This window comes from Acomys minous (genome assembly GCF_964271855.1).
Source record: "Acomys minous genome assembly, chromosome: 2".
NCBI classification, from domain to species: domain Eukaryota; kingdom Metazoa; phylum Chordata; class Mammalia; order Rodentia; family Muridae; genus Acomys; species Acomys minous.
In genome coordinates, this window is record NC_140484.1 from 100,512,804 (window position 1) to 100,539,774 (window position 26,971).

At 44.0% G+C, this 26,971-nt stretch overlaps 1 protein-coding gene across 2 annotated transcripts; it reads left to right on the forward strand.

Annotated features, from left to right (window-relative positions):
- The first annotated feature begins 160 nt into the window (after nt 1-160).
- MCEE (methylmalonyl-CoA epimerase) lies at nt 161-26,696 on the forward strand. Of its 2 annotated transcripts, XM_084751875.1 has the most exons (4): nt 161-315; nt 11,213-11,550; nt 18,721-18,782; nt 26,418-26,560. In XM_084751875.1, the coding sequence occupies exons 1-3, from the start codon at nt 270-272 to the stop codon at nt 18,733-18,735; spliced, it is 399 nt and encodes a 132-aa protein (XP_084608001.1). In that variant the 5' UTR covers nt 161-269; the 3' UTR covers nt 18,736-18,782; nt 26,418-26,560. The 2 variants fall into 2 exon arrangements, with proteins under 2 accessions (XP_084608001.1, XP_084608000.1); XM_084751874.1 differs by lacking the exon at nt 18,721-18,782 and having other exon boundaries at nt 26,418-26,696.
- Nucleotides 26,697-26,971: the final 275 nt, after the last annotated feature.

Below are 26,971 nucleotides of genomic sequence, written 5' to 3' on the forward strand. Positions count from 1 at the left end.
CCCTGTTTCTCCAGCCCTTTGTAGACAGCTGCCGAGCTTCCGCGTCTTATGGCCCCGCCCCTGGACCCACGCCCCGCCCCTTACCCTCTCTCCCTGCTCACTTCAGCCGTCAGTCAAACTTCCCGACTGACCCGCGACTGGCGCCCCGCCCCTGTCCCATTTTCCCCGCCCACTTCGGCTCTAGAAGTGCCCAGGATCTCGGGCCCCGCCCCCTGCCCAGTCTCGTTCACTCCTGCCAGGTTCGCTGTGCAAGCCTGTAGCTTCGGGACATGAAGGGTATAGTGAAGGTCGCCTCGTTGGCAGCGGGCGCCACAGGTGAATACTGGGTACCGTCAGGGGCTCCCGGACGCTGGGCACGCTGGACGGGAGGCCGCGCGCGGGTGGCCAAGAGCTGGGTCTAAAGTGCTGGGCTCCCCGGAGCTGTGACCCTTAGAGCAGGAGGTCCTGATTGTCTGTCTCTCTGCTATCGGGTTGCCCTTGGCCAAAGTGGACCAGACAGGTAAGCTGCCCAGGAGGACTGCAGTAGATCAGGAGAGGACTCCAGATATGCCCGCCGTTAAGAGACAGGAGAAACCCAACAAAGTGGCTACTCCCATAAAGTCTCTCTGAGCCCAAGCATACCTACCCCATTATATTTTTCATCTGACATAAATAGAAAAGGAACAAGCAGAAGGATTTGTAAATTCCTTGCGTTCCTTCGACCTCCGTCTCTTTTATTGATAAGTAGAATCGTGGTAACAGATGCCCAAGTTTTCTGCCTGTCTCACTTTCTTCACTTCTCTTCCTTCATGGTGGCGGTTCCTACCCTCAGTTTGAGATTTTCTACTTGGAAGAAAATGTAAGGCAGTATTGTTCCAGAGTTACTCTGTTACATTTGTGACCAGTCCTTTAGCTAGCATACTCCAAACGTGTTCAGGGGAATGAACTTTTATTAATCTTATACTTTTTGCCTGGAAAGTTCTGTCTGCTCATTGGTTGAAACCTACTAGTTGTCTTTCAAAGTCAAACTAAATTTGTGTGTTTTGTTTTGTTTCGTTTTGTGGATCCCTCTAGCCTTTCTGGCCAATCACAGACAAGAACCCACGGCAAAGCTATGAGCCACAAGCAAAGGGGGAAAAAAGTACACCATAATAAATTTAGCTGCCTTAGCACTTAATCAGTTTAGTACGGGTGTGTGTGTGTGTGTGTGTGTGTGTGTGTGTGTGTGTGTGTGTGTAAGAAAGAAGAGTATTGTATCCAAAGGCACAGCACAATAGTCAAGATGATTTTCTGACTAACAGCTAATGCTGAGTTTTGCTAATGCTCCCTGTTGGTATAGTTTTCTATACGCCTGATCAAATATAAGCCACCATCTTAGCTCGCTCATCATAAGTTGATTTTTGTGAATATCTATTAAAGTAGAATCACGTATCCTCTCTTAGTAAGCTCTTAGAAAGTAGATATTGCTTGTCAGATATATACTAATGATGCTAAAAATTAAGACTCTGAGCCAGTTGCAGTGGTGCGTGCCTAGAATCCCAGCACTCAGGAGGCAGAGGCAGGTGGATCGCTGTGAGTTCAAGGCCAGTCTGGTTTACAAAGTGAGTCCAGGACAGCCAAGGATACACAGAGAGACCCTGTTTCCAAAAACCCAAAAATAAATAAATAAATGAGAATCTGGGCTGAGACCGAGCTCGGTTGGTAGAGTGCTTTCTGTACGTGCACAAAGCCTGGCTTCTGTCTCCCTTCCCACCTACACAGCATGGCGGTGCGTACCTGTAATCCCAGCACCTGGAAAATACACACAGGAGGAGCAGAAGTTGAGGCTCATCCTCAGCTACGTACCAAGTTTGAGGCCAACCTAAGATACGTGAAACTCTATCTCAAAGCAAAATAACACGTTTCCAAAGTCAAAAGCAAAGGGTTGCAAAGGACCTGGAGTATAGTTCCATGGAGCAGTGCTTGTCTAGCATATGAAAGGCCATAGGTTCGATTCCCAGCATGGAAGGAAAAGGACTGCAGAGGAGTGAGTTAAACACAATAGTTTCCCGACATCAACTCCGGTGTCTGACACACCTGGGCTCATCACCACTTAAAGTGATGTCGAGGCAAAGAACCTAATCTCTCTAGGCCTAATTCCATATTTCTGAAAGTGGAGGCCATAATATCCAACCTACAGAATCACAGTAAAGATCTGATAACACAGTATCCAGTGCACCTTTCTTATTATTTCTCTCTTATCTCTATTTTATGGCCATGTAGACTAAAAGGCAAAGTCGTGCTACCATACTGTGCCCTCCCACTTCAGGATCTGTGCTTTCACAATGTAGTCTGGGAGGATAATAGATTAAGCAAGATTTCATAATAGCATTGATGCATAAATACAGCAGTGAAGTAAGACCTTGGGTCAGTACTGGGGAAAGGGTGGAATCCGATTTTACTCTTCCAATTCCGGCCTCTACTGATGATGAACCCTAGCAGCTGCGAAAACATAGAGGGTTCCTAGAAATTGAGGCATATAGCATTGAGGGGGCGGGGGGGTCTGGTTTAAAGGTTTCTCGAAGACAGATTTGTTGTTTTGTTTCCATTTTTATAGTATATGAAAAGAAGCCCCCATGTGACAAAATGGTCGCAAGCTGTATGACCATATGAGTCAGAACAGTTCTGTTTTGTTGTGAGGCTGGCGATAAAACCTAGAGCTTTATTCATGCTAGGCAACTGCTCTGTCACTGAGCCATACACCCCTGTCAGGGTTGGGGGTTGTAAGCAACAAGTTTTAACTCAGAAAGACTGTGATGTGTATTCCTTTACCAAAGAGCAAATGTAGAGGTATGTCTCTAAAACCTGCCAGCAGTGAATGCCATCAGGATGTCAGAAAATATTTAAATATTTTCAACCATTTCTTTTCTTTTGTTTGTTTGTTTATTTATTTATTTATTTATTTTGTTTGTTTGTTTTTTTTTGTTTTCAAGACAGGATTTTTCTGTGTAGCCTTGTCTGTCCTGGACTCACTCTGTAAAACAGGCTGGCCTCGAACTCACAGAGATCCCCCTGCCTCTGCCTCCCAAGTGCTGGGATTAAAGGCGTGCGCTGCCGCCACCTGGCCCACTTTCAGCCATTTCTGAAACCATGCCCCTCACAGTAAGGTTTCCAGAGTGAAAGATGAGTTAGGGGCTGGTGGAATGTGTCTATCCTCTTAGTATCTGGGAGGTAGAGGCAAAAGGATGTGTGGCCTACCATTGGAGTATGGTCAGACTACCCAGGGCGACACCCTCTCCTACCAGCTGTCAGTGGTCAGTACTCTTCAGCCACCGGTGGGACCTCGTGCACACCCCTCTGACCTTGTGCCCGCCTCTCTTTCCACGTTGGCATTTTTGTCTGGACTGGATTTTTGCAGGCCTTTTGCATGCCGCCATAGCTGCTGTCGATTCATATGCGAGGCTGCACTGCTGTATTCTTTGTACTCATCCACTGCTTCTGGCTCTTACATTTTTTTTCTGCCCCCTCTTCCAGAGTAATCCCTGAATTTGGGAGGGGGGATGTGATATATATGCTCCATTTAGGACTGAACAGTGGCTTATTGCCTGTAGCTTGCCCTGTTTCCAGTCTCTGTGTTAATCACTATATGCTTAAATAGAAGCTTCTCTACTGACGGTGGAGAGACACACTGATCTACGGGTATAATGATAAATCATTAAAAGTCAGTTTAATACTACGGCTATTTACCAGAGTAATAGTAGTGGGGTCTATGATCTGTCTAGCCACTATTTCATTTACTAATAATGGTGTCGGGTATGGTCTCAACTTACGGAATGGGCCTTTAAATCCGTTGTTGGTTACTCTCATGACATCTTTGCCACTATTGCATCAGTGGGCACGTCTTCTCTGGGCTGGTGATTGTAGCTGTCAGGGTTCGCAGTTAGGTAAGACTGATAATTACTTTACTCTTCCAGTAGTGTGCATGGCACCTTCCAGCATATGAAATGAAGCTTCCAGTGGGTACCAGCTTAACTTCTTCATGTTTTGTGACTTAAGTATGTGGGATAGCATCAGCAATAAGTGTGCTGGAGGGTAACCAAAAGCATTGGCAATCGCTTATACTTTGGGGAGTCTATGGCATTCATTAGGCTAACAACTCCAAAAGAGGTAACCCATTTTTGGCACTGGCCTTTTTATTTGTTATTCTGTGTATCCAGTAGAGGCATTGGGCATTGTTGCCCCATTTAGGGTAACTCCATTTAAATCATATCATACATATTTTATATATATATATATATATATATATATATATATATATAAACATTCACGATTTATAATATATGTTACTTGTATTATAGCATATAGCATTGGGAATAAATTGGGTTATAGGTTGTTGAAAGACTGATTTGATGTTTAGTTCCCATTTCTGTATTGTAAGAAAAGAAGTTCCCCCAAATGAAGAAATGCTCATGAGCAGTATACTTGAATCGGGGAGGGGGGGGCGTTGTTTTGATTTGATGAGGGCAATCAAATACAGAGCTTTGTGCATGCTAGGCAAGTGTTCTGCATTGAGCTATATATACGCCTCCATTGGAGTTGGAAGAAAGAGAGAGAGAGAGAGAGAGAGAGAGAGAGAGAGAGAGAGAGGTGTTGTGTATGAACACACACTATATATGTATATATGTGTGTGTGTATATATATACACACACACATATATATGGTTTCCATATAGTCTTTAGTGTTAATTATCCCTCACCATATTCCTTCTCACCCCCCTCAATTTAACCCTTTCTGTTCTATTACTCTCTTCAATAATTTATGCTACCATCTTCTAGCTCCTGTAATTATCTTTGCATTCTTGTTTTTAATCCTCTTACTTGTAAGTTTCTTACAGGTTTATTCATAGATAGTTGTGCATTGTAGTTTATTCAAGTAAAGTAACCCTTCCTTATTGGAAGAATGACAAATTAAACATTCTGGAGGCCAAAGGACTGAGTCTCTGTCATAACTTCTGAGCTGGAGCAGAGAAACCTAAAACTAGAGTTGTGACTTCCCAAGAGTGTGAATAAAGATATCTCTGAAGAGTTAGCTTGAATCTGGGAAGATGGTCCAGTCAGTAAAGTGTCTGCAAGCATGACGACCCGAGTGCTGATCCCCAGCACACATGTAAAACAGAGAGGCATGACACATCTGTCCTAGCTATGGCTTTGGGGAAGGAGCAAAGCCAGCCTAGCCAATCACCATGGGATTCATGTAGAGACCTAGCTCAAAAGCAAGCCTTATATGGATAGGGTGGAGGTTGCCTAACTTCATCTTCTGGCCTTTGTGAACATGTGCATGTACACATACACACACACACACACACACACACACACACACACACACACACACACATACATATACACACTTGTCTTGATGTGGCAATCCATTATATATATACATATATATGTATATATATCACATTATGAATTTTCAGTGTATATGTATATGGTTTATACTTGTCAATCATACCTCAATAAAATACATTATTTTCAACTCTTTATTTCCAGTTGCTTGGTCTACTAGAGTTTACCCACAGACTCTTACTGCAGAATAATACCTCTTTCTCCTTTAGATAAAGTTCACACAACTATTAAAAATGTATGGTATTTATTTATATCATGTTTTACAAGCATTGCAAAAATGATTTCATAACCCAAAAGGAAGCTCATGGTTATTAAGCAGTTACTCTCTGTCTCTGTTATGTTTCTATTGCTGTGAAGATGCCACAACCAAGGGAGGTTATAGCTGAAAGAATTTATTGAGACCTTTAGTTCCTGAGGGCGAGTCCACAACCGTCATGGTAGGAAGCATGGTCACGGGCAGGCATGCAGGTAGGCAGCCATGGTGCTGGAGCAGTAGCTTAGAGATTACATCCTTATGAGCAAGTAGAGTGCAGAGAAAGAGACACTAGAAACCTCAAAGCCCACCCCCAGTGGCATAAGTCCACAAGGCCACGCCTCCTAATCCTTCCCACACAGCCCACCAACTGGGGAGCAAGCATTCACATGTCTGAGCCTATGGGAGCCACTCTCACAGACCACAGTCTCCATTCTCTTTTCCCTCCAGCCTTTGGTAATCACTGTTCTGCCTGGCTCTGTGCTGTGAACTCTTCTAGAAGTTTGATATAAATGGGATCATACTGTGTAAGGCCTTATGTCCGGCTTTCCTCATTTAGCATGATATTTTAGAGGTTCTTCCTTTTTAGAGTGTCAGTAAGGTTGAGTGATAGACTGTTGCTTGTCTGTGCAAATATTGCTGCTATGAACATCAGTGTATGCATTTTGTTTGGGTTTTGATGTTCAGGTTCGTGTGTTTTGAGCACTTAGGAATAGATATTGGGTCTATCTGTGATAATTCTGTGATTTAATTTTTGTTTTGCGGCATTGCTGAGCCATTGCATGACAGCCACACCATTGCACCTTTTGTTCAATGCTGTACAAGAATTTCAGTTTCTTTCTCTCTTTTTCCCCCTTGCTTTCTTGGTGAGTGTGAAGCAGTGCATCTCACAGTGTATTCCACTTGCCTCTATCTATCTATCTATCTATCTATCTATCTATCTATCAATCAAACTATCTACCATCTATTTGTGGCAAGGTCTTACTATGTAGTTCTGCCTGGCTGTGAACTCCCAGAGGTTTCCCTGCCTCTGCCTCCTAACTGTTGAGATTAAAGGTGTGCTCCACCAGGCCAGCCCTGTCCCTTCATTTTTTTTTTAAGATTTTATTTATTTATATTTATATATGAGAGCTCTAGCTACATGCACACCTGCCTGCCAGAAGAGGGCATCAGCTTCCAGTACAGATGGTTGTGAGCCACCATGTGGTTGCTGGGAATTGAACTCAGGACCAATGAAAGAGTAGACAGTGCTCTAATCCACTGAGACATCTCTCCTGCCCTAAAACAACTTCTTTCATTTTCCAAGACAGGCTTTCTCTGTGTAGCCCTGGCAGTCCTGTAGCTCACTCTGTAGACTAGGCTATCCTTGAACTCACAGAAACCCACCTGCCTCTGCCTCCCGAGTGCTGGGATTAAAGGCTTGCACCACTACTGTCTTACTATCCCTTCATTTTTAAGTAAACCCTGTCACTAAGTTTTCACTGGCATCACAGTAACCTTCTACACCATTCATAAAATGTCTGTTTTAGGAACCAAAGAAAGCCAATAAAAAGAGAGGGTTTTTTCCCCTCAAACTAGTTATCTCCAGAGAAATCAGTTACCATTTATTTCTAGAGATAAGATAGTGTCAAAATTTTAGTAACTACAACAGAAAGATACTGTTGCTTTCTCACATTTTAAAGGAAGTTTGTTTTCTATTAATCAAAGAACCAGCTGTTTTAGTAAACCAAATGATTGATAAAAAGCCACAGAGACAGCTCCACTAACTGCTGCTTGGGCTTTCCTTGGCATTCCAGAGCCTGTATTGTCCTTAGAGCAGAGAACATTAAAGCTAGCTTTCACCCGAACATCCTGCCATTTGCTCCTTTGACATTTCTGTATGTTCCTACTAGTAGTAGGACATCAGAGATGGACCTGGACTCGGTATTTGGCCGTTCCCTACAATATTCCTTACAGATGGCACAGACTCTGTGGAAGTTCACTGACATTTCCCATCTATGCTGTTCTAAAGCTACAAATACTTTTGTATTGAGCCCATTGCAAACCAGCCCCAGTGGGAGAAATGCACAGAAGGGGGAGGGGTAGCAGTTCCACTGAAGATGCTGCTAGCATCTGTGCATTGCCCTCCACTGTTGGGTCCTGGAAACCTGACTGGGGTGACTCAGAAATAAAGAAGGGACAGATATTCATACAGAAAAGCAAGGATGAGGTAGGCTGTACTCACTCTGATGGAGGGCAGCAACACAACCTGGGAACTGATCATGCGTTTTATGTACAGCAAGAAAGGGGTAGGTGAGTTATTCTAGGTCGGCGGTCTCTGTAAGGTTTCAGTCATCTGGGAGGAGGAGGCTGCTGTTGCTAGATTTTGCACACATTGGTCAGTTGTTGCTAAACACACTTCTATGTGGACCAGAGGAAGGCTTGGTCATTCCCATGGGTCTGACCACTGGTGTCCTTGACATGGTGTGCTATGTCAACAAAACACATTCACGCAGGACTTCATCTACTCCACTGCAGATTGTAATACTGTGCCCTCTTGAAACAGGTATGGAGAATGTTCAAACAATCCATTGACAAGCCATCATTTTATGTCCTTAGCTGACTCAAACCCGCAAGTAAGTGTCCCAACTAGTGAGGTGTTGATAGAGAGGACTAGGGATGAGAAGATACAGAAGACACATCTGGTGACACAGCTGATGACTTATGCCAAGGAATGTAATAAGACGTACAGAACATTTACTCTTTCTAGAGTGAGAATTGGCCACGGCCAGCAAAGAGCTAAATCAAACAATACTGACAAAGAGAACATAGCTGCCTTAGAACTGATAACAACAGCCCTTTAGGGGAGAAATTCAGGTTCCCAGGACCTGAAACATTAACTCCTTTGAGGCCCTGGCTCTGGCCCCAAACCCAGACCTTGTCAATTCTGCCCCTGGACAAGGACATAAAACTAACTTCTCAAGTCGGGCGGTGGTGGCACACGCCTTTAATCCCAGCACTTGGGAGGCAGAGGCAGGCAGATTGCTGTGAGTTGGAGGCCAGCCTGGTCTACAGAGTGAGTCCAGGGAAGTCAAGGCTACACAGAGAAACCCTGTCTCGAAAAACAAAACAAACAAACAAAACTAACATCTCTCTTGTCCTTTTCTCTGGGCCTTTGTGGAAACCTTGGATTGGTCTGGCTCCCAGCACTCAGTGTGAGAGGATGAATTCACTGTGTGCCTACTCTAAAGTATCAGACACTGAGTTATGATTTTGGCACCATCTATGTCTCTTCACACTGAACCAGAAAATTAAATATTTAGTGGATGATCCTAGTATGTTTTGAAAACAGAGATAGAATAGGAAACATCACATTGTAAAGATTGGATATTCTCTTTGTGGGGGTTGAGTTTCAACTGTGCAGTTCTATTTGTGTACCTTGGATATTCATACACTTGTATTTCATGGTAATACAAAGAGTACATAGCATTGGACTACATTAACCTATTGGTGATGAGCACTCTTGGGTAATTTGGTAATTTGTCATATTGACCAGTCTGTAGCAGACAACCTTTTAATACTAAATTAAGTGGTATATATTTACAATTCGATAGTTACATTATATGCATACAGTTTTCATTCTATGGAGTCTAGCGCTCTCTCTCTCTCTCTCTCTCTCTTTTTTTTTTTTAGACAAGATTTCTCTGTCTCTGTGTAGCCTGGGCTGTCCTGGACTCACTTTGTAGACCAGGCTGGCCTAGAACTCACAGCGATCTGTCTGCCTCTGCCTCCCAAGTGCTGGGATTAAAGGCGTGCACCAGCACACCTGGTGGAGTCTAGCTCTTAAATCCCAGTGTTTAGGAAGTAGGGAAGCATAGTAACAGTCAGGGGGACCCCCCCCGACCCCCCCATCTTCTTCAATTGCTGGATGCCTTAGTTAGGTCTCTATTGCTATGACAAGCATCGTAACCAAGAGCAACTCGGGGAGGAAATGGATTATTTTATCTCACCTTTCAGATATCAGTCCATCACTGAGGAAACTCAAGGCAGGAGCTCGAGGCAGGCACTGAGGCAGAGGCTGTGGAGGGGTACTGCTTACTGGCTCGCCTCCCCTGGCTTGCTCAGCCTGCTTTCTTACAGCGCCTAGGACCCCCAGCTGAGGAATGGCAAAGCCCACACTAGGCTAGACTCTTCCCCGTCAAGCACTAAAGAAGGCGTACCACAGGTTCCCCCAACGGCTTGTGCGGCACAAACATTTTCTCCATTAAGGATTCCACTTCCCAGATGACTGTACCTTGTGCCAAGTTGACATAAACTATGCGCACACCAAGTGAAAGGCTTTCTTCACAGCCCAGGTAGTCCTGCTTCTATTCTGTCAAAATTTGTAACCACGGTTTTTACCACCCATGCCCTAGTTCCTCAAATAACGACTCTGAGACTTTATTATTTATGAACAAATGCCTAGGCCATCAGCTTTGGCTCGTTCCCCGACTTACATTCTATTAACCTGTTCAGTCTATTCTAGGGGTGCCACATGGCTGGTAAAATGATCTAAGACTCTGGCTCAGAAGAAACCCCAACAGGTTGTATACACTTTGCTCTTGGTTCCCACCAAGAAGTTCCGATGTTTTCCTTAGCTGATGCTATTAAATAAAATACACACCAGAAGTACTGCATCGGTATGCCTCTCATGGATCCATTCCATGACGTGAAACAATGGAAGTGTGCACAGATTGGGAAGGAGACTGCTCTTCTGTCTGAGCGTGGGTTGTTCACTGTCACAGTCAGACTTTCGTAAAATGCAAACGTCACTGAGTACTCCGGATATGCAAGTACCCCTAAGCGTCACAGTAAACACAGGTTACTATGAAAAGTGCTGCTCTTCATTCAGAGTGAAAATGAAGCTCAGAATTGGAAGTTTAGCAGGCATGGGTTTTTACTTTTAATTATGCCTCTGGGTGTGGGCCTGGGTGTGGGTTTGTGTGCGCGAGTGTTGGCGCTCTTGGAGGCCAGAGGCACCAGCACGGCCTGGAGCCGGTGTTACAGGCAGTTATTAATTGCTCAACATGGGTGCTAGGGACTGAGCTCAGGCCCTCTACAAGAGCAGGAAGTGCTCTTTAACCTCTGAACTATCTCTCTAGTCCAAGAATTAGATTCTAATTCTAAACAAATAGCTTTTCCCTCTGCAGTCTGAACCTAGAGCCTCATACTTAGTAGGTAACCAGTGTGCCACTTAGCTATCCTCAGCCCCGGTTTTTTGGTTTTTTGGTTTTTTTCCTTCAATTTGAGACAGTCTCACTAATCTGCCCATGCTGGCCTTGAACTCACTTTACAGCCTAGGCAGGCCTTGGACTTCTGCCCCTCCTGCCTCTGCCTCTAAACTAGCTGAATTATAAATCTGTGCCACCAGACCTGAGTGACACACAGCTTGCTAGTTTGTGGCAGAGAAGAGTGAGTAGCTTTCACATGCATTTTCCAATTTAATACTAAACAATTAAAAAGCATAGATAATGTAAACAATGAATTTTATAGCTCTTTGTTTAGTTTTTAAATTAAACTTAGAAGTAATTAATTCTCAAAGGAGAAAAGTGATGTCATCTGCTGTCCTATCTTTCAGGTCTTTTCACTAGAGTCCGAGCTCCATTTGCAACCGGGCGAAGTTTTTCCACATCACAGTCCCTGCATCACGCACCGGGTCCTGTGTGGAACCTGGGTCGGCTCAATCACGTGGCCATAGCAGTACCAGATTTAGAAAAGGCCTCCTCATTTTATAGGGATGTTCTAGGGGCCCAGGTAAGTGAGGCGGTCCCTCTTCCAGAACACGGAGTGTCTGTTGTTTTTGTCAATCTGGGAAACACCAAGATGGAACTGCTTCATCCGCTGGGGAGTGACAGTCCAATCGCAGGCTTTCTGCAGAAGAACAAGGCTGGAGGAATGCATCACGTCTGCATCGAGGTAGTTTATCATCTGACTGTGTGCTTTTTCAACTCTCTCGCTCACACACGCTTTCTGATTACATTTCACCAGAAACTTTTATTAAGTTTTAAAAGGAATAGTACTCTTATTCTTCTTTAAAGGTAAATGTGTGTGCACATGTGTGTGTGTGTGTGTGTGTGTGTGTGTGTGTGTGTGTTCATTCTTTTTCCTTTTAGGAAACGATAACAATATTATTAATGTATTTTGAGGACAGCTAGACCCACTAGACTTAAAACAGGCCACCAAAATGGTGGTTCTGACTAAACGTGGCCTCTCTTGTAATAGGAATGTACTTACAAAGCTTTTCACTACCACTGTGAGGCAATTAGGCACATGAAGAAAGTTTCTAAAATAAGGATTTCATCAACATGCCAAGATTTCCTTTGCTATGCCAGGGTTTGAACTGAGGGCCTCCTATGGGCTAGCGTGTGCCAGACACTGGCCTACATCCTAGCCAAAGTAGTCTTATAATTCTGCTCTATGCTTAAAAAATGAATAACTTACCCTTTATGACAAAACCAATTCACTTTCAATTACTGAATTTTTTTTTAGATTTACTCCTCTCCCCACAGCAGACCATGCCATGGGTGTGGAGGTCAGAGGACACCTTTCAAGAGTCAGTTCTCCGCTTCCACCATGTGTGTGCGGTGGATCAAGCTCAGGTCGTTAGGATTGGTGGCAAGCACATTTACTCACTGAGCCGTCTCTCCTGGCCCCAATTATATCTCCTAAACTGCATTTTGCTAACACCATCTGAGAAAACATGAAGAAACAACACAAACATTCTCATTCAAGACTATTTATCTTGTAGACGGCCATGTTTGGATAACTTGACTATTAGACTACCAGCAATGCCAATTAGGCTTTACTTTAAATTAATTTGCTAGGACAATTCATTGGCTAGACATCATGACAAAATTGATGGCCAAGCCTCAGTGCCAACTCACAAGAGAGCTAGGTTGACGAGAATGAAGTCAAGGGTACACATTTATACATGAGCACCTACATTTTTCTGAGTACCTAGAATTCAGCAAAATACATGTACCCTGTCCCCAGTGAGGGCCAGCCAAGAGGGCTGTGTTGTGATGATGGAGTTAAGATGTGTGTCTTCTCAGTAATACAAGTGAGGCAGAAGTTGATTGCTCAGGTCAAAGAGCTGGAAGGTATCACGGGCCACTGGCTATGACGATTGTGAAGAGATTTCCTAGAGACTATGAGGGGAGAGCTGCCACAGCAGAGGGAATAGCCGTGGAAAGGGGAGAGCCAGCCCACAGCGGACAAACACGCCATATCCTTAGACATATATGAAGTACTAGATGCACATTGTTCTCTTTAACTCTCATAGCTGCTCTGTTAGGATGCTACTAACCCAAAGTGCAGGTGAAAAAAGCCAAGACTCGGTGAATGTGCCCACTGTAGCATTAGATGTACACATCAGGGCTCAGGCCCAAACTCAGATTTATTCTGTTTCCAGGGTGTGCTCTTATCCATAAGGCTGGCGACCTTCATTATATGATCAGACCTTATAGTTTGGGCTTGGGGAAACTAGGTGATGTTAGACCAGGGACTACCCAAGCCTGGTGTTTACCCTGTCTTTCATTCTGGCCAGGTTAATTTGGCTGGAGGTTTTATCAGTACATATAAGGCCCCCAAGATGAAAAGCCAGCCCATCTGCCTTTGAGTGTACGCTCCTTTCTCCTACACTCTGCGGTCTAGGTTCCACATCAAGGGAGCTCACGCCATCAAAGGAGGCCAGCTGTGAGTCAGAAGTTAAGTAAAGAAAAGTGGGAGTCCAGTGAAGTCACAGCAAATCCAAAAGTAGAGATCAGAAGCGGGGGAATAGAAATGCTATGACATGTGACAGTGTAGAAAGTGCTCAGTTGCTACTTCAGTCTTACACTCACCTGTTGCCCCAAAGTCACCACACACAAAAGTGGCCAAATTACATGGATTTTATTTTCCGGTCCTGAACTGTCACACGTGGCTTTATGGGACTGCCTCAGGCATTGCTGTTCAGCAGCCAACAGGAAGGGAAATCAGAGAGAGGACAAGACCCGAACTTAGTCAGATGGTAAATGTGGCTGCAAGAGAGGCTGGAGGATGTAGTCTGGGTCTAGGCAGCTCTGTTTCCTCTGAAAGTAGAAAAGTTTCTATAACTAAAGGGAAGAAACTGAGAGCATCAGTCTGGGCCAGGCTAAGCCATCAATCAATGTTATGAGTATAAACTGCAACTCTTGGCAATTTTTATTTATTTTTTTAGCACTTATTTTTGTGTTTGGGTGTTTTGCCTGCATGTAGCCTGTGCACTTCATGTATGCAGTTCCCATGGAGACCAGAAAGGGGCCTGGGATCCCCTGGAACTGGAGTTACAGACAATTGTGACCCACCATGTAAGTGCTGAGAACTGAACGCCAAGCCTCTGGAAGAGTAGCCAGTGCTCTTAACCACAGAGCCATCTCTCTTCAGCTCCATCTTGGCAATTTTTACAAAGAGACATTGCCAAGATAGCCTACCCTTCTTGCTAAATGGACAGATGCTACAAGACAAAGACCTTGGAGGGTTGTTACTTATTCCTCTTGGAGCTGTGGCATTCTCAGACAGTGGTGTCACAAGATGGAAGGGTCTTACTTTCTCAGATCAGGTGGAGCAAAATTTCTTGCCTTTCCTTGGGCAGCAAACGTATTTGTGAGTGTAAATATTGAGATTTCAGCCTCAGTGCATTGCAGGGCTATCACCAGTCTATTGTGGCTGAAGGCCTTCGGTCTTGAACTGTCTTCTAAAGTACAAAACGTGATAAGGCCAATTCGAAGTCCTCTCAGTGGTCAGCATTTCAGTTCCTGTGGCTGTGCAGAGGAGGGGCAGCAGCAGCCCCATTTGGTGTGCTCAGGAGCTGGAGTTGGGGAGCTGGAAGTCTGATGCACAGTTCCTGCTCACAGTTTCATGTGAAACATGTTGATGCTTGTTTTTAAACTCTGTTTTATTTGGGGGTATTGAAGCCTCTACCTCCCTTCCACTAACCCCTTAATCCTGGGTATGAGAAAGAATGTTAGTGGGGAGAGGGGTGTAGAACTTTACTTCTCCCAGCTGTTTAGGGCCACTGAGTTCTTTGAGGGGGATCCCAATGTCTGTCAACAGCAAACAGCAAGCAGTCTTCTCCAGCCACTCCATTTCTCTTTGTCTATCTCCAAGCCACCACAGGGTCCGTCTCTGTCTCTCCAAACCTCCACACAGCACGTGCCGCACTTTCTCTCTCAGGGCTCTTGTATTTTATATGGCTCAGAGTCCTAGACTACCCCCGTCTCTCTGCTGCAGGAGGCAGGCTGTTACCAGCTGGCAAAGACCTCTCCCCACAGGAGACAATTATCAGCTGTGGGCGTACTAAAGCCCAGACTAAAAACCCCACACTTGGGATTAAAATGAAAACATATTTACATAACTGAGTTTACAAAGAAACCAAACTTCCATTACAGACACATGTCAGCAGTGATGACAGTGCTGTCCCAGGTGCCTCACTCATGTGACTAGTAATGAGTGCACTCTTACGGCTTGGCAATCGGCTGGACTTTTTAATAGGAGGGCCTACAGGAGACCTCTTAGGCTTGACAAGCTAAAGTGTAGTTGTGAGGATAGCTAGATTTCTTTCTCTCTGAGTTAGTATGTGTGTGTATCCCCACAAAACCAGGTAGGACTGTGGCAGGGAGCCTTCTGCCCTTGCCTATTGGTTAAATAGGCAGGTTTGAAGCAGGTTTTTTTTTTTGAGAGCAAAGTCCCGAGATCTGGCTTTTTAAAAAACTGTATGAGTGCCTGCATGCATATATGCACCTGGTACCTACAGAGCATAGAAGAGGGCGTAGAAGGCGCTGATCTCCTGGACCTGAATGCTGGGGAAAGATTTGCTGGAAGTGTAGCTGACTGCTCTTACCTGTGTAGTCATCTTTCTAGCCCTGAGATTTGACACTATGCTGGGGGGTGGTCTGATATATTTTGATGCTAATTAATAAAAAGCCATCCTACCTGGGCAGGGCAGAGGCGATAGCGGTGTGCCTAAGGTACCTGGGGAGAGAGAGAGAGAGAGAGAGAGAGAGAGAGAGAGAGAGAGAGAGAGAGAGAGAGAGAGAGAGAGAGAAGAGGAATCCTGGGAAGAAGAAAGAACACCATGAGAAGGAAGAAGAGAGACCCGAGGAGAGGGAGGAGAAAGAGGAAGGCCGCCATGGGTTAGCTGGATGAGAAGCACATGGCAGGCATGGATGGAGATTCAGCCCAGATGAAGAACATTAGCAAGTATTTGGGATTATGGGTGGGAGGTAGCTTGATAGAAATTATTAGAAGCAGATGGCATGGGATTGAGACAGGGATCCCATGCCTGCTCCACTGTGGGAAGTAGTTTAGAGGATTAATGTCTGCCCTGACCCAGGTTAACTAAGGCTATTTTAAAATGTAACAAGTGTCTCTGTCTTAACTGATTGCTAGCCAGGCATACTGATAATACTAATAATACTGGTAATTTATAAACAATAACTCTATTTTTGTTTTGTTTTTGGTTTGGTTTGGTTTGGTTTGAGACAGAGTTTCTCTGTGTAGTGTTGGCTCTCCTGGACTCACTTTGTAGACCAGGCTGGCCTCGAACTCACAGAGATCTACCTGCCTCTGCCTCCCAGAGTGAAGAGATTATCAGCATGCACCACCCCGTCTGGCTAGATTTGACTCTTTTTCTTTAAAATAATTTATCTATTTTTGTTTTTATGTGCATTGTTGTTTTGCCTGCATGTATATCTGTGTGAGGGTGAGGGTGTCAGATCTTGGAGTTACAGACAGTTGTGAGTTGCCATGTGGGTGCTGGGAATTGAACCTGGATCCTCTGGAAGAGCAGTCAGTGCTCTTAACCATTAAGCCACCTCTCCATGTTTTCAAAATATTATAACTATGAATGTGTTCTGAAAAAAAAAAAAGAATAACGTGAAAATTTTAAAGCCCTAAAATGATTTGAATTTCAAATTACCAGAAACAGGGCAGTGGGGACCAGCAGCATTCACATATGCAAGAAGCAACAACACGTGTAGCCTTTGACTTAAGATTTTTGAAACCTGTCAAGACAGGAGGTTCACAAGCACCACATCACTAAAATGTTTCCTCTGCTTTCTCTAGCATTTTGTCATATATATATATGATATGTCTATCTTTTTGTTGCATGACTTTTCAGGGGAGACATGACAGAAATGTCTGTCTGAACTTGAGGGCTCCAACTGCCCAAAGAACAGTGCATCCTACTTTAACCTTCAAGAGTAGAGTGGGCTTAACTGGGGTTTCCTTACCAGGTGGTGGATGACTAAGGAGGACTGCTTCTACTTGCAAGCTTTGCAGCATCCTGCCTGCCACGCCCTTATTTTATGTGGCTATCACTCTAGAGCAGGCTGCCATAGACTTAGAGCACCACCTAGGATTAAAGCAGCAGATAACAGGGCACAGGCAAACTCAGACCCAGCAAGAGTAGACTTATGTACGCTCTGTCCTCACCCTAACCGGGGATTCTGTTGGTCTCAGAAAACATTATCCCGTGGAAGGATGACTTTGTCTTTCCACAGTCTGGAACATAGACAGCTTAGTGCAGCTGGCTTCAAAATGGAGCCACTCTGGGTATGATTTGGAGAGCTACACTTGCGTGAGTCTTCATGGTTCTTCTCCAGCTTGTATGTCTTTTGCTGTTCCTTTCATAATATCACTCTTCCTATTGTCATACGTCCGCCCATTGGAGAATCTGCTTTCTTCTGTCCAGTACTCGATATGCTCTGTCTCACTGGGACCTCTTTCTCATCTGAAACCTCTGATTGTGTAGTATCTGCCATGAACACGCTTTTTGGCTCTAGAGGCGTGAGACATCAACATCTGTTGATTGTAACCCACCCGGGTTCTGGGACTGTGTGGTGCAGCTTGAGAGGATGAGACACAGCGCTATACAGTGGGTGGAAGCCATCCACATTGAAAAATCTACACAGGGTTGGTGTGTGGAGTACAATAGCCTCCATTGTATGAGGGAGAGTGGTGACAGACTTGTATGTCTGTGCATGTGCGAGTTCGTGTGTGTGTGTGTGTGTGTGTGTGTGTGTGTGTGTGTGTTCAGGGCGGGGTGTTGCCTAGCATGGAGGTTCATGGCTAGTCACGTGTAGAATACATCATTGCAGGACATGGAGATTAGCATAGGAAGTAAGACACCACGCGGTGTGACTTGTGCACCATCACGTGAGTTGGCATGCCATGGAACACCCCAGTGGGTGTGTAGCCATGAGGGTAGATTCCCTGGGCAGGTATTGGGAAGAAACAAACAAGATGAGGACGGACTACACACTGGGACTCTTGGGTACCTGTTGTTGGGGCCCAAGCAAGATGAGGAGTCTGTGGCTTAGGGTGTAACTGTGTATCAGAGAGAGAGAGAGAGAGAGAGAGAGAGAGAGAGAGAGAGAGAGAGACAGAGACAGAGACAGAGACAGAGACAGAGACAGACAGAGACAGACAGACAGACGCAGGCCTCCATGCACAGGAGGCATGTCCTCGCATGATGAGTGTCAGCTGAAGTAAAGTGAGGAGTGCAGCCACAAGGGCTGGCTAAGGAGGCAGCCCAGCATGCTGGAGAGGTACAGTGTAGACACATTGCTGGAGAGGGGCAGCAGAGACTGGCTGCTGTAGGGGATTAACCAAATGAGTGACAGTAATGGCAGCCAGGTGTTTGTACAGGCACCTGTACAAGGTTGTCTTATTTTTGCAGGTTGATGAGAAAAAGCATCTAAGAAAATTATTATTATTATTATTGTTGTTGTTGTTGTTGTTGTTGTTGTTGTTATTATTATTATTATTATTATTATTATTATTATTATTATTATTATTATTATTATTCAAGACAGGATTTCTCTGTGTAGCCTTGGCTGCCCTGGAGTCACTTTGTAGACCAGGCTGGCCTCGAACTCACAGCCATCCACCTGCCTTTGCCTCCTGAGTGCTGGGATTAAAGGTGTGTGCCACCATGCCCAGCATGAAAAATATTATTTTTAATGTTAGGTAAATGTTGAAAACAGGCAACAATAGTTACAGTTTTGGTGTTGGCATGGTCACATGGTAGATGAATTGTTTTCCTGTTCATGCTTTTGTATTTTACAGGTCTCTTTTCATTGAGCCGCATATGCCTTGTGGAAGCTATGTGACTTTAAAGCAAACGGCTAGTGAGATAACTTATTTCCTTCATCCCTAGGAGTGCTCTTCAACCAAGAGAAATTTGACTTTCAAAACTAACTTCAGGGACCCACAAAGATACCTTGATAAGCTTGACACACAAGCTTGAGGACCTGAAATTGATGGCCAGCCCCGTGTAAAGCCGGTGTGGTGGGACTTGCCTATAATCCCAGCCCTGGGGAGGCTAAGGCAGACATATCCCTGAACTCACTTGCCAGTTAACCTGGCCTTACCTGTGAACTCCAGGTTCAGTGAAAGACCTTGTCTCAGAAAAAGCTAGAGAGTTCTTGAAAAAGATATGACCTTTGACCTGCACACAGCCACACAAATAATAATTTTAGTCTAGTCCAATGGCGTCACACACCCATTGTCTCATTTACCCTAGGGGCTAAAGTGGGGACATCACTTGAGCCTATGCACCCAAGGCTAGTCTGGGCAACATAGTGAAACAGCCTTTTAAAACTCCATATTCTTTTTGGCACGAACCCCTCCCTCCCCAGCACATCCTTCTGCAAGCAGTGCCTGTGCCACTGTCTCCTGGATGCGGGGATTTCATGGTATGGTGACACTTACAGAGAACAAGACAAAGCAGACAAACAGGTGGACAGCTTGACAGCTTGGTGAGAATGTGCTGCATGCTAACATTGTTCTATAAGTGTAGCTTATTACAGAGAAAGATGAAAGGGCAGAGTGCCAGCATGCCCCCATTGAGGGGACTTCCTCCCATAAAGTCCCACCCCCTAAAGACTCCACCACCTCCTAATAAAGGTGTGTGCTGGAGCTCAGACGTCTGGGGGATACTTAAGAGCAAAGCCGTAGCACCTGTCGGGCTTACACAAGTGTTTTGCTCTCTGCTCGTGAACATTCACGGAGCCCAGCACTTAGGAAAAGCCGTACACGGACACTACCAGCTTCACTGCAAAGATGGAGGCTTAGGTAGGAAGGGTCATTTGAAATATTCCCGGGAGTACATGGTTTTTAAAAGATGTATTATTATATGGTGTCTGTGCAGGCCAGACCGGGACACTGGAGTTGCAGGTCCTGGCGAGCCACCCAGCATGGCTGCTGGGAACTGATCTCTGGGGACAGAGCTTGGGTGTTCTGGAAAAGCAGCAAGCACTCTTAACTGCTGAGCAATCAGCCCTGCCCTAGTCAGAATAATGTTATGTTTATACAGTTCATTTAGATTTAGCCTTTAGGGTAGGATTGAAACATAAATATTTAATACAGACTTTTCACTTAGCTTTAAAAGACTTAAGTCAGGTCAAGGACTAGATTCATCCATTATTGATATCAATTAACATTATATTTTTATGTAAAATGAAGTCTCTTTGTTAAATCAATCATGAACTATTAAAAGTGGCACACTGTTGCTTGTTCGTAAAATGTTGCTTGTTTGTTAGACTGAGAATTATTTTCCTTAAGGGTACAAGGTAAAACTTGCCTGCCGGCAAAGAAAATTTCATTGCCTTGCCTTTTTTTTTTTTTTAAGATTTATTTCTTTTATTTTATATGTATGAGTGTTTGTCGGCATGGGTGTATGTGCACCACTTGCTTGTCTGGCACCACAGAAGTCAGAAGCAGGGACTGGATCCCCAGGAACTAGACTTACAGATGGTTGTGAGCACCACATAGATGCTGGGAACAAAAAGAACAAGTGCCTTTAACCAGTGAGCCATCTCTCCAGCCCCACACTATCATTTTAAATGGGGCCACTGAGCACTTTACGGTGATAAAAATGTACCTGAGTCTTCTTATGAATTCTAATTATGATAATCCAAACATTTTAAAGCTTTGACAACTGTCATTTTTTAAAAAAAAATATTTATTTACTTATGTTCTGTCTTCCTGTACATCTGCATTACAGAACAGGGCATCAGATCCTATTATAGATGGTTGTGAGCCACCATGTGGTCATTGAGAATTGAACTCAGGACCTCTGGAAGAGCAGCCAGTGCTCTTAACCACTGAGCCATCTCTCCAGCCCTAATAACTGTCATTCTTAAGTCACCATAAGAAGGGAAGTCAACCAGAGCTCCAGACTCACAATGACATACTCAGTTGCTGGTATGAAGTTAAAGTGGGAATCATGCAGCCCCAATTTACACCAATGACACTCAGGACCCCAGAGAGCTATCTGAGGAGGAGCTGCAAGTGTTTGCAGGATAGTGAAGGCGCTTTTAAAGATGGGTTACTATTGACCGTTATTGTTTTTATTACTTGGGGGAGCTAGAATTCATTTCCCAAATCAAGGCTTGTTTGTTTGTTGCATTTCTTATATGGTTATATATGTCCTTTCAATTCAGAAAACAAAGACAGTTTTATTTTATTCTTTTTGTAATTGTCAAACAAAATATTCAGAGAATTTGTAAAAAAAATTGTACATTTGGAACTAGAGCGGTAGTTTTCAACCTGTAGATCGCAACCCCTGTTGGGGTGGGGATTGAGTGACCCTTTACAGGGCCCATCTGAGATAATTGGAAAACACATCACAATTCATAAAAGTAGCAAAATTATAGTTATAGTTGGGGGTTACCACAAATGAGGAACTATACTAAAGGTTCTCAGCATTAGGGAGGTTGAGAACCAGTGAGCTGGATAGATGATCCAGTGGGTAAGAGCACTGTTGTTTTTAAATTACCAGTCTTATCAGTAAGCTCAGCATGCCGGGCTACCAATCAATCAAGGCGCAGACACTTGTTATATTTTAAGATAGCCTTAGTCAACCTGGGGCAGGGCAGACATTACTCCTCTAAACTATTTTTCACAGTGGGGCAGGTGTGTGATCCCTGCCTCAATCCCATGCCATCTGTTTCTAGTAACTTCTATCAAGCTCCCTCCCACCCATAATCCCACATGCTTGTTGATGTTCTTTATCTGGGCCGGATTCTCCATCCATGCTGGCCATCTGTTTCTCTTCCATCTAACCCATGGCGGCCTCCTCTCTTTCCTTCAGGTCTCTCTCCTTTTTTGTGGTGGTCTCTCTTTTCCTCTTTCCAAGATCTCTCTCTCTCTCTCTCTCTCTCTCTCTCTCTCTCTCTCTCTCTCTCTCTCTCTCTCTCACACACACACACACACACACACACACACACACACTCTAACCTTGGCCACATCTCTAGCTCCTCTGCCCTTCCAGGTGGGATGGCTTTCTATTAATCAAAAGGTGGGTCACAGAGACAACAAACAGTAGTTAGCATCAAAATACATTAGACCATCCCCCAACAGAGCACTTGCTGCTCTTACAGAAGACTTGAGTTTGGTTGCTAACACCTATGTTAGGTGCTCACAACCTCCGGTAACTCCAGCTCCAGAGGGTCTGAAGCCTCCAGCCTCCAGGCAGCCGCACTCACATGCACATACACATGCTCAGACACACAATTAAAAATAAATGAATGTTTAAGGGAATTGAAATTTTCACAGCAACACTAACAGAAGAATGGATATAGCACAAGATCTTTAAAATCAAAATGAGTCAGTGAAAGAAATAGTAATAGAAAGAGATGCCAGTCCAATATTAATTAAGGATTTGTAAAAGGAACTTGTTACATGTTAGAAGTGTTTGTTAGTGTGCTGGCTAGGTTTTGTCAACTTAGAGTTACTTAAGGGGGAGAAAAAAACCTCAACTGAGGAAATGCCTCTCTAAGATAAACCTGTAGGCAAGCCATGGGGGTATTTCCTAGTTAATGATTGATGTGGGAGGGCCTCGCCCATGTGAGTGTCCCAAGGTAAATAAGAAAATGACCCAGACCATCAAGAATAAGAGTCCCAAACAGTGGGTGTTAAGGGATGATAAATAAATAAAGAAGACAAAAGAAAAGCTGGGACGGGGAAGTCTTGCATACGCTGATGACTTATGCCAAGCAAGTTATAAAGCAGCATGGCCTCTTACATACTATTTACAGGAGGATACTGCCAAGGTCAGCAGAAAGCTAAGGCAGACAGTGTAGGCAAAGAGAACACAGGGTACCTCAGACACAGCATCAGGACTGATAACCACAGCTCAAGAGCAAGAGTCAGAGCCCCAGAAACTGCAACTTCAACTGCTTTGAGGTCCTGGCTTCAGCCCCAGACTGGATCTTGCCATGCCTGTCCCTGTACAAGGGCACAGAACTGCTGTTCCCTTTGTCCTTTCATGAGGCCTCTGGGAAGCCTTGGGTTGGTCTGACTCTCAACAAGAGAAAAGGCCAGGAGGAGCCAGCCTGACTTCCCTGGTGATAGAGTGTGAAGTAAGATTGTAAGATGAAGTAAACCCTTTCCTCCCCAAGCTGTTTCAGTCATGGTGTTCCATCTCAACAACAAAGAAAGAGCGAATCAAGGCATTTAGTTTAGGGCAGTTAAATAATAGACTAAAATACAGGATGCAACATCTAAACTGTAGATATTAGTGCTTGGGTAAACTGTCCTGTAAATTCTTGCCACAGTTTGAATAGGAGTTATCAAATGGCATTATAGTTACGTTATAAAATGTCAATATTGGAAGTAGAAAGATCATCAAACCCTAAATTCCTACCACCCAGACTGAACAGTTTTCAAGATCTTGTCACATCTCTCTTCTTTGTTAAACCATCTTAATTTTCAACATGTCACTTTACTTTTACCTATCAAATAGGCATTCAGTAGATGACATCATGCCAATCAGAACTAAAGGTAGCTTTCTGAAATGAGCACCTGTGCACAGTCTATAAGTCAAACATACAAAAGTGAGTTATAGATGTCATTTTACAGTTGACTTCCTCTAACCAGTATTTAGCAAGCTCCAGTCATTACAAATGTGATTGATTTCTTCGTATTATTTGTGTTAAAGAACATCTTTATGTTAGTATAATACATTTGTCACAGTTAACTTACCAAGGTTGAGTCACTATTAGTAACTAACGTCTAGATTTGTTCAATTTCCATACCTTTTATCCTATGACCCCTCCCCCACTTTGTTTTGTTTTCTTGAAACATGGTTTCTCTATGTAGCCCTGGCTGTCCTGAACTCCCCCGTGTAGACCAGGCTGGTCTAGAACTCACAGAGAGCCACCTGCTTCTGCCTCCAGCATGCTGGGATTAAAGCCACCCAGCTCCAATGCCTTTTTTGTCGTTATTCTAGAATTTCAAGTTAGACTGCTGTCTCCCTGGACTCCTCTTGCCCATGGTGGTTTCTCAGATTTTCCTAGTTGCTGGTGACCTTGACATAGGAGAAAGGACAGTTACTTTTAAACTGTCTGCCATCATTGAGAGCTGCCTGCTGTTTTACTCCTTCTTGAACTGGGGCTTTTGATTTGGAAAGGCGGCTGCCATTCTTATTGCATCATGTCAATAAATATGACATAGGAAGGAAGACACTGTTAATGTCATCGTTCACATTAACCCTGCCCATCTGCCTGAAAAGTCAGTCCATTTTACCACTGCCAAGCAACCGTTCCTTTTTTCCCTACCATACTCTTTTTGGAAGGTAGCCATTATGCAAAGCCCCACTTAATAAATGGAAGGTTGCATCAACCTGAACTGTGGCTATTGCTTCAGTTCTTGGGAGCTATTTGGATCTATGTGGGTTGACATATTACAACATTAAAAAAGATACTTTCTGTTATCTTAGGTAGAAGAGGTGGCTCAGCAGTTAAGAACATGTGTTGCTTTCCTGTGGGGGGCTCTGGTTCTATTCCTTGTATCCACTTAGCAGCTCACAACTTTCTGTAACATCAGTTCTAGGGGATTCAACCTTCTTCTGGCCTCTGCAGGCACTGGACACACACATGGCACACAGACATACATACAGACAAAACATCCATGTACATAAAAAACTCTATAAAATTTTCTAAACTTTCTTATTTCCAGAGGCTGCAAACTCATAATCTGTGCTGAAACACTAGAATCAAATCTTTCTCCCAGAAGCTCCAGAGAATGGTGTCAGAAACCAAGATCTGGGTTGCTGAGTGTACCTGTTGCTGTTGGAGTGTCATTAGTTCTAAACCCTCTGACGAATACATGCATCTGTATTTTTGTGTGTAACCTTGCAGAATGCATGAGTTGTCACTCAGAATCCCATAAACTCCCACTGGAACCTGCAGCCTAATCCATTATCACACAGAGCTCCCACTGTCCCCACCACTAGTGTGATGCTCTTTTCCCAAAAATATATATGAGACACAATGAAGAGACTCAGCAGAAAGTTCTACAAGTTCGGGGTCTTATGATGGAGAGAAACATTTTGATAACAGCACTATAGTGATTTTTATCTCTAGTTTTAACCACAAAGATTATAACTGTTGTTTTACTTGAAAATCCCAAACATCCTATTTTACCAATAAAGACTCAGGAACCAGATGCTGGTTGAAAACCTCCTGGCTCAGAGAGACAGAGAGAAAGGACCCAGCTGACCTTCCCACTCAGCTCTTGTCCTGAGGAAAAAGGCCCCAAAGGCTCACTAGCTCAGCTGTTGGCCCAAGAAGAAAAATCCAAAAACCCAAGGCCAAAGGCTTGCTAGCTCAAAGCTCCAAAATCCAAAGGCCAAGGAGTTGAAGAGCTTAAGAGCTAGAGAGCTAAAAGCTACCTATCTTAAATACCCCTCAACTCAAAGTACCTCCTACTCTTTAATCCCTGTCAGTTGGTTTCTTGCTCCATCTCTTGACCTAGGGTTAAATCCTGTGTACCTTTGGAAAGCTCTTGGATTAAAGGTGTATGCCAGGTCTGACTCAATCACACCTTAATCACCTGTTTATGAAAGTTCCTGGATTAAAGGTGTTAGGGCTCAACCAAGCTAAACAAAAGACAAGTTTTTTACAGCACACAATCTCAAGGATCACAATGGGATCAAATATCTTGTAACACAAAACCAGGACTTGGGGTAGGGGGGGTTCGGAGGGTGTTGGTTGGGATCAGGGTTACTGGGTACCTACTACGTGCAAACTGCTAATCAATTCACCTGGTAGATCCTTATGCTAAAACATCTCCTTCATTGTAGGAAATAGCAGAAATAACCTGTAAAGACGAAGGGTTTATTCTGGCTCACTGGTTTGGAGATCCCAATTCATGGCTTACTGTCTTTCTTGCAGCACTTCATGGCAAGGAGCAAAAGACACCAGAGGGGAGGACCAGCTGTAGCTCCACTGTCTCCTTCAAAGGCATAGCTCTAATGCCCTGAGACCACCCTCTAAGCCCTGCCTAATGAACCTTTGGGGAACTTAGGATACATACACAACAACCCCGCTCCCTTCTCTCTCTCTCTCTCTCTCTCTCTCTCTCTCTCTCTCTCTCTCTCTTATTTTTTTTTCATTATAGATAAGAAACCCAACTTCCTCAGAAAAAGTTTCTTCAATACTAAGGAAATGTATGAAGTATGACATACACAATGTAGGCTACAAAAAGAAATATCCACTAATGTAAAAGGTCTCTGGTCTCAATTTTCATCTTTTCTTTTCCCTGAAAAGTTTAGGCTTATTTTGTGGGTGTTTTTGTTTTGTTTTGGTACTGAGTGTGGGACTCCAGACTGGTTGCATGCACTCTGGGCAAGTGCTCCATGACTGAGCTACCATGCCCCAGCACATGTGATGACTTAGGAGCAGCCCTGTGCAAAGGCAGAAGAGACAGATGGTATTTTTATGATCTCAGATGTACCCATAGTTTTCTCCTTTTCCCAGGTGGACAATATAAATGCAGCTGTGATGGATTTGAAGAAAAAGAAGATCCGTAGTCTGAGTGATGAGGCCAAGATAGGCGCACATGGGAAACCCGTGATTTTCCTCCATCCCAAAGACTGTGGTGGGGTCCTTGTGGAACTGGAGCAAGCATGATTTATAATCGTGAGAAACTTACTTAATTGACCTGAACAACCCTTATCCACACTATCAGATGCATTATGCTACTGCTTCTGCTACTTCAAAACTAATTACCAAAAGATTAAAATATATGTACATGTATATACATATGTGTATTTGTTATTTGAATTTGGAGGAAATCTTAATTACCAAATATGTGGCATTGTTAAAATCATATCCACAGGCACTGCATCCAACCTCTCCACTCAGACATATCTCCCACATCCTTCTCCAGAGTCTATCCCAGTTACTCTCCCTGTTCTCCATTCATGCCTTCTCCCCCAACCCACCAAATCCACCCCAGGTCCCATGTCAAGTGCCACAGCTTAGTCAGGCCTCCTCTGCCTGCCCTGCAACTGATCCCAACAACTTCTCTT